At 45.6% G+C, this 13,307-nt stretch overlaps 1 protein-coding gene across 2 annotated transcripts; it reads right to left on the reverse strand.

Annotated features, from left to right (window-relative positions):
• Positions 1–3,739: 3,739 nt before the first annotated feature.
• On the reverse strand, positions 3,740–10,800 carry LOC130372453 (recQ-like DNA helicase BLM). Of its 2 annotated transcripts, none has more exons than XM_056578457.1 (11): positions 10,057–10,350; positions 6,870–7,039; positions 6,660–6,778; positions 6,431–6,544; positions 6,226–6,324; positions 5,968–6,116; positions 5,742–5,845; positions 5,451–5,608; positions 4,961–5,156; positions 4,627–4,799; positions 3,740–4,522 (listed from the first exon to the last, which is right to left on the reverse strand). In XM_056578457.1, exons 1-11 carry the CDS (start codon positions 10,062–10,064, stop codon positions 4,478–4,480), a joined length of 1,335 nt encoding a protein of 444 aa, XP_056434432.1. In that variant the 5' UTR covers positions 10,065–10,350; the 3' UTR covers positions 3,740–4,477. The 2 variants fall into 2 exon arrangements, with proteins under 2 accessions (XP_056434432.1, XP_056434434.1); XM_056578459.1 differs by lacking the exon at positions 10,057–10,350 and adding an exon at positions 10,708–10,800 and having other exon boundaries at positions 3,741–4,522.
• Positions 10,801–13,307: the final 2,507 nt, after the last annotated feature.

Consider the following 13,307-nt stretch of genomic DNA (forward strand, 5'->3'; position numbering starts at 1 on the left):
ACTAAAAGGGAAAACGTGTCGAGCAGAATCCATTTCTTTAGACGTTGCTCGTGGGCGGGGCCTAGCTCCACGGGGGTGGGGGGAGGGGGGGCTTGTTTCTCCCTTTGGAGCCGTGGGTCCGGTGCGGGGGGTCTTAACTCCTCCTGCTCCTCCCTCCCCAGGTGACGTCGGAGGTGGGCAGCGCCGGCCTCTACCTGGAGGACTACTTCGAGGAGCAGGTGAAGACGGTGTACCCCGACACGCTGTTCCCCGGGGGGCGAGAGGAGCGCATGATCCCCCCCCTGGAGGACGAGATAGAGGAAGAGGAGGAGGAGGAGGAGGCCGCAGAGGGAGGCGCGGGCCCCGTCGCCGGGGGCGACGGCAACGCGGCCGCCCCGACCCAGCTCCCCGCCGGAGATTCGGGGATCCCTCCCATGGAGGAAGAGGAGGAGGAGGAGATGATGGAGACAGAGGAAGGAGGTGGAAGAGGAGGAGCAACCGCAACCGCCGCCGAGCAGAAGGACGAGGGGAGCGGCACGGAGGAGAAGGGAGTCTCCAAGGCAACGGGCACCGGAGGGGGCGGGGCCCTTCCAGACGCGGTGAAGCAGGAGCAGAACACGCCTGAGAAGGAGAACCCTCCGACCGTCTGCCCTGAGGAGCCCCCCAGTGGGGGCCCGGGGGAGAACGGGGTCCCCCCGGCTCCTGAAGAGACGCCGGCCCTCGAAGTCCTACTGGCCCCAGTGGATCTGTTCGCCCCGGAGAACCAACCGCCCCCGGCATCTCCGGGGGACGAATCGGCCTCAGAGGAACTAGGGGCCCCTGAGGCAATAGGGGCCCCTGAGGCAATAGGGGCCCTTGACAATCCGGTGGCCCCGGCGTCTCCTGCTGAGCTGCAGGCCCCAGAGGACCTCCCGCCCCCTGAGGTCCAACAGAGCCCGGCGTCTCCAGACCCTCCAGCCTCGGGGCAACCTGAGGAGCCAGCGGCCGCAGCCTGCCCAGAGGTGGAGCTCCCTCTGGCCCCTGCACACAGCCTAGCTGCGGCCCCCAAGAGCCAGAAGGTGGAGCCGGCCGGCACAGCCAAAGAGGAGGAGGAGGAAGAGGGAGGAGAAGAGGTGGGGAAAGAGGAGGAGGAGGGAGGAGAAGAGGTGGATGAGGAGGAAGGAGAAGAGGGGGAGAAAGAGGTGGGAGTGGGAGAGGAGGAGGGAGTGGGAGAGGAGGAGGTAGTAGGAGATGAGGGAGTAGGAGATGAGGGAGTAGGAGATGAGGGAGTAGGAGGAGAAGAGGAGGGAGTAGGAGAAGAGGAGAAAGAGGCAGGCGATGGAGAAGAGAAAGAGACGGAAGGAGGAGGAGAGGAGGAGGAGGAAATGGAAGGAGTTGAAGAGGGGGAGGAAGAGCAGGAGGGGGAAGGAGGAGGAGGGGAAGAGGAATGAGAAGAGGCAAATTAAGGATGGCGGCAAAGAGGACAAAGAAGATGGACAGATTAAGTCTTCCACAGACCCGTTCCTGCTCAAATCTCGATCATGTTTTTTTTCTTTTTTAGCTTTGCAATAGAAATACTGCAATAATGAACTCTGGCTCTGGATCGAAGACAGGAACACTTTGTGCTGTTCTGCTGGTCAAACGGTTACAAGCAGATACTTTTTTCTTTGTTTTATCGGAAGCACATCAATTGTAACCTTGTGGAGAGGGACTTCCTTAAGTTATGTTGGCGACGTCTGGCTCTAAATGCATCGCCATGCATTGAGGACAGAGAGGACACTTGCATTATGTACTGCATGCAACACATATGATTAATTATTCCTGTTTCTTTTCTGCTATGTTTATGGAATTATGAATTATGGAACTAACATTTGCTATTTGGATTCTACAGTATATCCGGGGTGGGTTTTATGTACCATGGAAGCATTGTTTGTTTGAATTAAAGGAAATATGTGTCAATACAAGAGATGTGTGTTTAAAAATGTGGTTCTGTTTCAACACGCATAGAGGAATATGCGGACGTTTCATATTTTTCTTGTCGCTGCATACAGTGTGTTGAAATCACCCGACAACACATCCGATCCATTTTTAAGAGGAGCTGTAAATCTAAATAGCTTTGTCAATATCGGATGATTTTGTTTTGAAACCAAATGTGTGTGGACCCAGATGAATGTACTTTATGGGCAGAAGAGTTGGTAGTAAAGACTTGTGCCTGAAAATGCCTTTAATCGACGGGTTGCCAGACCTTGCTGTGGTAGACGGGTTGCCAGATCCTGGTGGGCTAGACGGGTTGCCAGATCCTGGTGGGCTAGACGGGTTGCCAGATCTTGCTGTGGTAGACGGGTTGCCAGATCCTGGTGGGCTAGACGGGCTTGAAGATCTTGCTGTGGTAGACGGGTTGCCAGATCTTGCTGTGGTAGACGGGTTGCCAGATCTTGCTGTGGTAGACGGGTTGCCAGATCTTGCTGTGGTAGACGGGTGGTAGACGATCCTCCCACGCCTGCACATTGTTTGGGAATGTTTGTACCATGTTGACCTCCTGAGTTCCAGTATGTTCATTAAAGTCACTCCCCCACTCGCTTCATACTGACCGCCACAGTCGAGAACGTGGCTGCATCGTATGAGGGTTGGATTTCTAAGGTGAGATGTTGTCTATTTCTTAATAAGTTTGTAGTTGAGATTCAAACGTGTTTCCCTCTTGATGCTAATGCTGTGCATGAGGTCTACTATTTGAGTCCGACCTCGGCCAAACCTATTGTGAGACGGGGCACAAAATCGAATGCCGTCTTCTGATCTATGCTTTATATTATAATGTAGTATTATACAATAATATTCTTCTTGAAACTGACGACATTTTGGTGTTTCTGGATGTGCTTTCTCTTTCACGGATTCTACTTTTCAGATTTACATGCATGAATTTCCATATTATCCTCCAGGAAGGCCTTAACTAACAGATGGAACCAGGACGTTCAAGCTGCATTCCTGGCAGTCCAGCCACGAGCCTCTCTTGGGGCTCACTCGACTCAGGGGACCACCTTGTTCACCGTGACACCTACAGCGATGGATAGATAAGCAACTGTAACACTCCACTGGGTAGGCCGGTAGACTGATCGGGGGGGGGGCGGGGCACGTGTTCTTGACAGGGATACGTGGCCAATACATGATTTTTTTTTTTTCTTTTTTTTTTTTTCGCGCATTTTATATTTTGCGCCCCCCCTCTAGATGGCGCTCTAGGCGGCCGCCTGACCCGCCTGTAGGGAAGGCCGCGCCTGGCCGCGTCTGTCCCAATCCCAAAGGTGAGTTCATATCAAACCATAATCCATGCTCAATGGAACGCACCCGGACTGTAGGTCACATCTTCCCGCCTTCCCGAGGGCAAACCCGCGACTTTCTGTGGATTATTTCATCATCGTTGTATTCCATCACTTTCTTGTTTACCTATAAAGTTAGACCGGCTATTTGTCAGTTGTGTATAATGATAATAATTGATACATTTTTTTTATGGTGCTTTTCTAAGTGCTCAAAGACGCTTATGGACGTTATTCGAGTTAAACTCACAAAATGAAAAAAATAAAATGGGGCAAAAGTCAAAAGAACAGCTAACCAAAGGCGATTTATCAAACGCCACATTAAAATAACTTTAAACTTTTTTTTTTGTTGCAAGCTTTTACGTTACATTTCATTTAGTTATATCTCAATTCTAATTTGTTTTGCTATTGTCGTGGATAAACACTTTAACGAAATAAGAGGTAAAAAAACAAACAAACAAACAAGTTTGAAAGATAAAGACTTTATTATCACTTGGAATCAAAGTAAATAATTTACATCTTAAACATTAGTTATATCAGCTGTAAGGCACTTAGATACTCTTTGATTTAAGATAAAGGCAAGATAATGATTATAATTTTTAAACCTGTAGTAAATTTCTCCCATTCTATTTAAGTTTGTTTTGATTATGTTACACAAATCTCTCACTTGTGCTCTACTTGGAATAAGATAATGAATGAATAGTGCCACTGCCATGCCATTCCTCAAAGGGGTTATCAAACAAACATTAAGGACATTTATTAAAATCAATAGGCCTACATAACACAGCAAATTGCACACAGAAGACAGTCAGGCCACGACCCCCACAAAAAAAAACGTTACTATCTAAGCCAAGCAATGCTGTGGTATCAATATACTAGCATCCAGACCTTCCCAATGGGAGTGACACAATATTTTCCAGACATGGCGATTAGACTATTAAATGTATTCCTATCAAAGATTCAATGTCCCCCTATAGTGTCGTATGTGACTAAAAGGATTGAACATTGTGTCTTGGCGCTATGATCTATTTTGGACAGAGGAGAGTTTAAACTACACGTGATTAAATTAATCCTATTCTGCTGGTTTTAGAGAAGGGTTGCTGGTTGGTCTGGGGGATAGGGATGGTACTGAAGCCTGGATTTCAGCCGGTAGCAGCAGCACCTGCCTGGGAACTCATGGCTCCACTTCCTTCAGACTTAGGGATGGACGATCATGTCATTTCTCCTTCTCCTTCCTCCTTGACATTCATCATCTCCTTTTTTGTGTGGAACACAGAAGAAAAGTCGTACGGATTCAGTATTGACACAGACAAACGGGTTTGGTTGACTAGGTCAAATTAAAATACAATGGTTTGCTTACATTGGCGCTTTCGCAGTTGTCACAGATGGCTTCTGTGTTTTCCTCGCATAAGTTGGCTTCAGTTTTGACCCCACCAAAGTAAGAAAGCAACTGTATTCTTCTGCAGTCCTTCGTATTCCCGCAGTATTGCACAATGCGTTTTAGGTTGTCCAATTCCATCTTCTTGGATTCTTCTGTCATAGATTCACCGTCCGTTAAAAACACAACATGAAGAATAATGAGATAAATGAATACCACGACCAATGACCAAAATACTATGAATTCAAATGGAGTAGGACATTTTTGGAGCAAAAATCTGAGAATAACGAATGTGGGTAAATGGAGCAAGACGCACGGCTGATGACATAGTGAAGGTCTTTATAGTCTTTGTAGTTGTAAAACAGGATGCAGTGGGACACGTTCCCGTCTCTGCCGGCCCGCCCGGTCTCCCGGTGGTACTGTTCCATGGACTTGGGCAGAAAGCTGTGGATCACGTACCGCACATCCGGCTTATGGATGCCCATGCCAAAGGCTACGGTGGCACAGATGACCTACCGATGTAGTTCTGTTTATTAGTATTAACTAGTAATCTTCGAGCAGACGCTATTCCCAAAGCCACTTACAGCACATTTTAGAACGGAGGCGGATAGGTATTTGACTCAGCAAAAAGATTATAAACCCCATTCTCTGCACTGCAGCAATTGTATACATCCTTGAGCAAGATGCCTAACCCGTACCAACACTCACTACTCTACGAGTAGAGGTGGACAGGACATTTTTTATGCAACCCCAATGCAACCAACATCCTCAATACTTTTTTATAAAAGAAAGGTAAATAAACCTACCTGGCATTTATTTTCTTTCCACCGGTTCTGCACACTCTCTCGGTGTTCACCAGTCTTCCCTGCGTGATACGAACATGCCAGCAGGCCTGCCTCGTTCAGGCTGTCTGCCATGTTGTCACAGTCGTCTTGTCTCCAGCAGTACACGATGCCTGATTCATCTGCAACTCGCACAGCCCGGAGAGAAAATATCAGCAGTATGTTGTACATTATTATGGAAAATGGAAAACGTTTGATATTTTGAAGTTTTCCTCTTGGTCTGAGAGGACCTGAGAAACATGTGCACAGACATACGTGGATAGTGCTCCTTGATCCAGGTAATGCAGTCCGTTCCCCCATCCAGTGTTCTGGTCTCCACGGCATATTTTAGATTTGTTGGGATAAAGTGCATGGTGAACCTGCAATCAGGCCATTCATGAATATGATGCTCTTGTGAATAAACAAAACAAAACACGACGAACAGGAACAATTAGCAGCAAGGTTCTGTTGCTGTGAACTTAATGAGCGCTGGAACACCTACACCTGAGGGTCGTTCATCTGCAGGCTTTTGAGGATGTTTTCCTGGATGGGGGGGGTGACGGGGCCTGACAGAGCAATCATGGGTACCCCCAGAAAGTCCTGCTGCAGCTCATTCAACGTCCCGTAGTCTGGCCGGAAGTCATAGCCCCACTGTTAAGCAAAACGAGGACATGGAATACTCTGTTTGCTGGGATAGAATGCCTGAACCACATAGTGTAACTGCTATTAGCACTTAAGGTATTGTTTATAATTAACACACCTGACTGATGCACTGGGCCTCATCGATAACAAACCGAGCCAGAAGATCTCGGTCAAGCAGGCTCTTCAGAGCCTTGATCAGCGGACGACTCATACTCACCTAGAGCAGAGCACACGCAAATAAGATCAATACTTTCAATCATACTTCAATACAGTTGTAGCCAATCAGCAGCCAGCTGGTTCTCTGTTGATTATGCATTCTCTACCTTCTCGGGGGTGACATAGAGCAGTTTGATTATCGGATCCTCTTCAGACAACTGTTGGTAGATACTATCTGCAGCGCTGTGACCTATATCACCCGAGAGAGTCCTGGCGTCAATCTGAATAAGAAGATGACACCTTTCATACCCAGCTAGGGTTTTTCTAAATGAAGTGCTTTAAAACTAATATCCCTCTTTCAACCCACAGAGCAAGTATAGCATGGGTCCCACTTACACCCAGTTCTGTGAGTTTCTGGATCTGGTCCTGGATGAGGGAGATGAGTGGAGAGATCACCACAGTGACTCCAGCAGACAAGCAGGCTGGTAGCTGGTAGCACAGGCTTTTACCAGCACCTGATACATAGAAAGGCAGTCATTGTGAGAGCTGCGTGTCTCTACGGGTCTCTATGTGTTTATATTGGATCATGCAGTCTGCAGTACCAACCATTATCACCAACAACCAAGACATTTTTCTTCAAAATTGTGGCCTTAATTGCTTCAAGTTGATTGACCCGAAACTCCTGAAGACGAAAAATGTTGTTCAATGTTGCCTTCAACTTCTCTGGAGAGTGGTCGAAGTCGCGGCACTTGCCAGCAGGGTTTCCGGCCATTTTTCTGTAGTCCAAAATTAGAAATAAGTCAACATCAAATTAAAATGGTCCACATTGTTAAAGGTCCAGTGTGTACAATTTTGTAGCTTCTAGCGTTGAGGTTGTTATACAATATTTATCCGGGAAGTCTAACCCTCTCTGTCAACAGACGCCGCAGTCAAAAGCTGGCCCGACAGAGTTCGCTCTCCGGGTCCAAAGCTAGATGTTGCTTGAAGTGGTGCTACCAAGTTTCCAGGGCCTTAGCCAGGACATTCGGCCGACCCCCCCTGTCTTTGTATGAGTGTGTTGCTGTAATCATAAAATAAATATATATAAAACTATAACTGAAGTATAATTGTGTGTGGTGTGACCTCACAAAAAACTACAACTAAGATGAGAGGGAGGGAGAGGGAGAGGGAGAGAGAGAGATCTCTCTCTCATGCTCAGGCTCCTTCTGTTCTGCAATGATATAAAGAATTCATTGAATACACATTCAACCCATATCAATTCAGTTGACTCAAAACTGTTGATAAATAAAGAATACATACAGTTAACAATAAGTACAGTAATATCATAGCTTACAATAAGTCTTCAAAACGAGTGACTCTGGAGGACTGTCATGGGATCTATGCACATTCATTAGTGCAAGGCCAGAAGCCTCTTATTCCCCATGCTGGATCTTAACCAGGTTTTGAGGCGGCGTAGAGCCGAAAAATACCTCACACACAAGCATCTTGTCACTGACAATGTGAGGTAAATGCAAAGGGTGCATTTTATTTAAGGATAAAATTGCACATCCATTTCTTGCAATGTTTCCTTTGCTGTACCTCAGGGGTGCCCAGGGTAACAAGTGAAAATATGCTTCCATCTATGTATCTCCTGCTCTGCAGCCTCAGGTTGAGGCAGGTCCTCTCTGTACCGAGAAAGAAGAAGCTTCTCTCTTTCCTCTGTCAGCTGTGATAGAGCTTTGGGCACCAGGAAGCCTGCAACAAGTGCTGGTTCACTAGATTCAGCAAACCTGCATGCAATTAATTCATTTTGAATTGTTGATGACCTATAGGTAGCATTCTGAGGTGCTGCCGCAATTTAAAGGCCTACGTGCAGGTTAACCGGAAGTTTTGATTAATGGGTACATAAAGCACTCAAAATATGTGTATATTTTATAAAATGTCTCAAATAGTGTTAAAGTCCAGTTTTTGTCGTTTTTACAGTAATGGGTGTTTTCTAAGCCATTCGGCGATGACGTCACATTGGGAAGACGTGGTGGAAGGTCTAGCCTCAGCCTAGTACTAGAACTATGGCGTCTAAGAGGTGGCAAGAACCACAAAAACATGTATGATGGCCCACAGCCGTATAATTCTGAACCTGTCAGATGTGAGAGGGCAAATGTGGAATTACAAAAAGTTAGTATTGGCAAAACCGGTTGTAAATTTTCATTTTGAGGCGACAGGGGGTGCTGTCGCAGCTAAATGTAACTAATAAAGTAACTTCTTATCTAACTTAGTTACTTTTAATATCAAGTAATCAGTAAAGTCTCTAAGTTACTATTTTAAGGAGTAAAAAAATACTGCAGACGTTAGAACTTTTAATAATTAAACTATTTGCAGTAAAAAAAAGTTTTGCAAAACAAGTGACAATGAATCACTCATACAATAAGGTATGCACAAAATACTGCAAAGAAATGCATGATGTTTACTCAAGGCATTCATAAACAAAATAATAGATATGAGTTCAGATTAAAATGATTGTAAATACAATAAAATGCAGTATGGTTTATCTAGTTTGGTTCTAATCAGAGATTAAACAAACACTCAAGTGAAGTGTAAAAAATGGACAGTACAAGATCAAACAGAACAAGGGAGACAACCAGTCTGATTGGACACACCCTGCAAATTAGCCATGTGCGCCAAGCAGAAGACAGACGTAATGTTGAGAAGTCATACTAAAAACGGATGGCAAGCAAAAGCTAACTGGCATGTCACACACTTTGGGTCCATTGTAACTTAAGATGAGAGGCTATTTTTTTAATTTTTGCAGCGACTGAATGTTGATGATAGAACTGATGGTTGTGCATAAAATGAGTGTGTGCGACTGTGCATGTGTCCTTTCTGGCGTCGGCATACTGCATGGTTATGAAGGCCTTCAACAACCTGGTTGGTTGTGGTCTTAGTGAAGCAGCCTAGCCTTGGTGTTGGAGTGATTGTGTACGTGCGTTTGAGAGAGAGAGCACTCCCGCCGTCGTGATGTTTCGCTTGTTGTGGGTCTGTCAGCATCCGCCGGGTGGGACGAATGTGCTTTGTGTACGTGTTCAATGATGTATCGGTCTGATCGTATTTGCTGCAGATGGAAGGTTAAATAATGTCGCACCACCACGATCGGTCATACTGCAGGCACTCATTTGCAAGTGCACTGATTAAGTGTCCGTGATTGTACTTTGTACTTTGCGTGTGCCGTGGACTATATAAGTGGACTATATAAGTTGACTATGAACAATTCTTGAAGTTCAGCAAATTTGACAACTGACAGATGCAATATTGTAGCCAGTGAAAACCGGAAAATTCTGACGTGTACATTTAGGGGCAGATTTAGAATCATTTGTTGCAAAATGTTTCAATTTTTATTCTCTATGCATAGCGCATCACGCCGATATGGCTGTTTAGTGCTGCTCTAGTTTGCGCAGATTCAGGAGACCTGCAGTGAATTCAACCAGGTCCACTTGACAAAAGGAGCATGACGGTGTTTATTTGGCTACAGGCTTTTCTAATGTGTCATTTTGGCTGCTGGTGTATGTGGTGCACTTTCCTATCCTTGACATAAACATTAACCTGCCCAGTAGGCCTGCCCCGACGTGAGTTAGACATGACGATTGGTCTTTCCTTTCCTTCTCAAACTTTATTACAATTGCATGTTCATCAGCCCGATTTTCAAATTTTCTCGGGGGACAAACCCCTGAACCCCCGTTTTAAAAGTACTCTGTGCTACAGCCCCGAATGTTTTCAATTGCTAGCGACGCTCCTGCTGAAAACTGTATAGTCTACTCACCCAGCCATGGTCAACTTGCTCTGAGCGGCGTTAAAATGCCTTGCAAGTTTTTCCTTTAGATTATTCCTGGAAGGTGGGTGATTGGTGAAATGAACCTCAAGCAAAGATGTTATTCCGACACAATGAGAAAACGGATGTTTCCTTATCTTATCTTATCGTTTCCTTATCTCTCCGTGGTTACAACACCCACGTTACGCCATTCTTTCTTAAAGGGGTATTCTTTATTTTTTTAGCTTTCATCTGTTGCTCATCTAGGATAAGATATGATGGTCAATGAGCATTTAAAACATTGAGTTTGCTTAAAGAATTTAATTGAACTAACTATTGACAGATCAAAACAACCTGTGTTTTAAAAATATATATATTTGTTCAAATAATAGTTCACTCACTGGGATCAAAAAACTGCCCTGGAATTTGCCTCCCACCAGCTGCCCACGTGGGCGTGCGCGTGCACTTGCGCAACTCGTCGATACAACCTTTCCCGCATGGGGAAAAAAAACACACTTTTGACAGCCCCATTGGTGGTGAACTTAAACTAAAATGCGTTAAACTACTGCACCAAAACAAGGACATATCAATGCACAACCCCAATGCATAAAAAAAATGAATAGATCATCAGAGCCAGCCGCTCCATAATAAAACATATCTTACTGTCATGCAGTTAGTAAAGTAGGCCTACGAAGGAGCATGCTCTTCTCCGCAACCCTGTCTTTCACGTCATCCGAATCCAAGTTCATAAGGACCTCTTTCTCTGTTGCCATCAGCATTAGGGCCTATGGGGGCTGAATGGAGAAGCTGTGTGTGTGTGTGTGTGTGTGTGTGTGTGTGTGTGTGTGTGTGTGTGTGTGTGTGTGTGTGTGTGTGTGTGTGTGTGTGTGTGTGTGTGTGTGTGTGTGTGTGTGTGTGTGTGTGTGTGTGCGCGCCTGCTGAGGGGAACAGGGAAGTTTGACTTGTATAGTGCGGAGGTGAATCGAGGGAAGTGGGTAGAGTGTCTTTATGCCGCGTTTCCACTGCAGGGTGCGGTACGGTTCGGTTCGCCTCAGTCCGGTAGGGAGGGGGCGGTATAGCCCAGCTCAGTTCCGAGGTCGCGTTTCCATCGCCGACAGTAGCCTTTATGGTAGGCCGGATGTCGATCGCCGCGGCAGCTACGTAAACATCGTGACATAATAGCAGCGCGACACAGTGTAGCCTGCTCAATAAAAACGATGGAAAAGAGGAACGCGACACATTAAACCAAGAACTACCATGGAAGTAGTACAGCAACAGTTTCGGAGCGTCTCCACCTCCTTGTTCGCCCAAGCTAAAGTTTTGGGCGACATCGCCCGGAAGTGACGATTCTGTTGACCAATCAACGGAGGGGGTGTGTAGCTCGAATTTTCCGGCACCCTTTCAGGCGTCTCAGTACCCCAACGGAGGAGTACTGAAGACGAGGGCAAAACGAGTACAGCTCAGTCCGGTTCACGCCCACTTTTGGCGGTGGAAACGCAATCCGTACCGCACCTTTGCGAAACCAAACCGTACCGCACCGCACCCTGCAGTGGAAACGAGGCACAATTGTGACAATCGGGTCCTTAGGCGATTCTTGATGAATTTCAGAGTGGAAAAACTCTGTTTGCATGCCACTACCCCCAAACATGCAGACGCGGTCTAGCCTACTTGATTCGGTCTTGAAATTCCCAGAAGTCATTGCTTAATTTAAACTTTTGCAACAAATAATCAAGTAAAAAAAATACAGTTAGCCTAGGTTTGTTTTTTTTCAACCATGCACATTTTTTAACATCTGAATATGAAATGTGGCTACAAAACGATTTAGACTGAGGTAAAAGTTGAGGGTAACCATGACTGTGATATAGAAGCTCATATCTGGTATAAAATACTGATCATGTATCATGAAAAACAAGAGGACTTGCAAAATTGTGGCTGTCGGATGGCCATAGAAAATATGGCCATAGGAAAGTATCTGCAGTCATCAAAAGCCTGAGAAGTGATGAGAGATTCACTGCCATGTATAAACAAGCAGTGGAGATGGCCAGCATTGGTGTTAACCTAACGAAGAAGAGGATTACCGTGAAGCAGCAACATAGAGGCAATGTACCTGCAGACTCTATTGCTCAACATTTTAGGCTGAATATGTTCCTCCCATTCATTGATCGTGTCACTCAAGAACTGAGAATCAGGTTTGCTGAATCTAGTGAACCAGCACTTGTTGCAGGCTTCCTGGTGCCCAAAGCTCTACCACAGCTGACTGAGGAAAGAGAGAAGCTTCTTCTTTGGTGGTACAGAGAGGACCTGCCTCAACCTGAGCCTGCAGAGCAGAAGATGCATGGATAGAAGCATATTCTCATTCATTACCCTGCCACCCCCCAGGTAGAAATGGATTGCAAGAAATGGATATGCAATTTTATCCTAATATTAAATGCATCCTTTGCATGTACCTCACATTGCCTCACAAGTGACAACATGCTCATGTGAGAGGTATTTTTCGGCTCTACGCCGCCTCAAAACCTCGTTAAGATCCAGTATGGGGGATTAGAGGCTTTCTGGCCTTGCTCTAATGAATGTGCATAGAAAAAATCACCTGGATCCCATGAGAGTCCTCCAGAGATGGGATGCATCTGGCCAAAGAAGAATTGTCGCTTGTTTCGAAAAGAGGTAAGACTTCTTGTAAGCTATGGTATTACTGTACTCATTGTTACTTATATGCATTCTTTATTTATCAACAGTTTTGAGTCAACTGAATTGATATGGGTTAAATGTGTATTCAATTAATAATTTATATGATTGCAGAACAGAAGGAGACTGAGCAGGATCTCCACCTCGATCATCACTCTGTCTCTCTGTCTCACTCACTCACTCCATAGCCTACCAACACTTTTTGTATATACACACGGATCATCTTGTAGTTTTTTATGAGGCAACACCACACACACGCACGCACACCGAGAGAGAAAGAGGAAGCCGGGGAAAAGAACAGTAGCGAGCAGCAACACAGGCGCCTAACCACACTGCAACACTCATACGTGAGTTTTTTCACGTACACTAGCCGTGTGTGTGAACCGAGCGCTACCAGAGAATGTCTAATATATATCTACAGAATAAACATTCTGAGACCACAGATGAGGAACCATGGGAGGGCGTTTCCCTCTCCGTGACGTGAGCCAGCCGTCTTTGAGTGGCCACTTACACGCAAATGAGGAACACATTTACGTGTTCCTCATTTACGTATTTGGTAAATGTTCCTCATTTACCAA

The sequence above is a fragment of the Gadus chalcogrammus genome, chromosome 19 (assembly GCF_026213295.1).
Source record: "Gadus chalcogrammus isolate NIFS_2021 chromosome 19, NIFS_Gcha_1.0, whole genome shotgun sequence".
In the NCBI taxonomy this organism is placed as follows: Eukaryota; Metazoa; Chordata; class Actinopteri; order Gadiformes; family Gadidae; genus Gadus; species Gadus chalcogrammus.

What these genes read in the sequence shown, in the direction of transcription:
- LOC130372453 (XM_056578457.1), bottom strand. An exon ending in AGGCCCAGTGCATCAGTCAG is followed by an intron (nt 6,117 to 6,225) that starts GTGTGTTAATTA and finishes TTTGCTTAACAG; the next exon opens with TGGGGCTATGACTTCCGGCC. An exon ending in GATCAAGGAGCACTATCCAC is followed by an intron (nt 5,609 to 5,741) that starts GTATGTCTGTGC and finishes TGCGAGTTGCAG; the next exon opens with ATGAATCAGGCATCGTGTAC.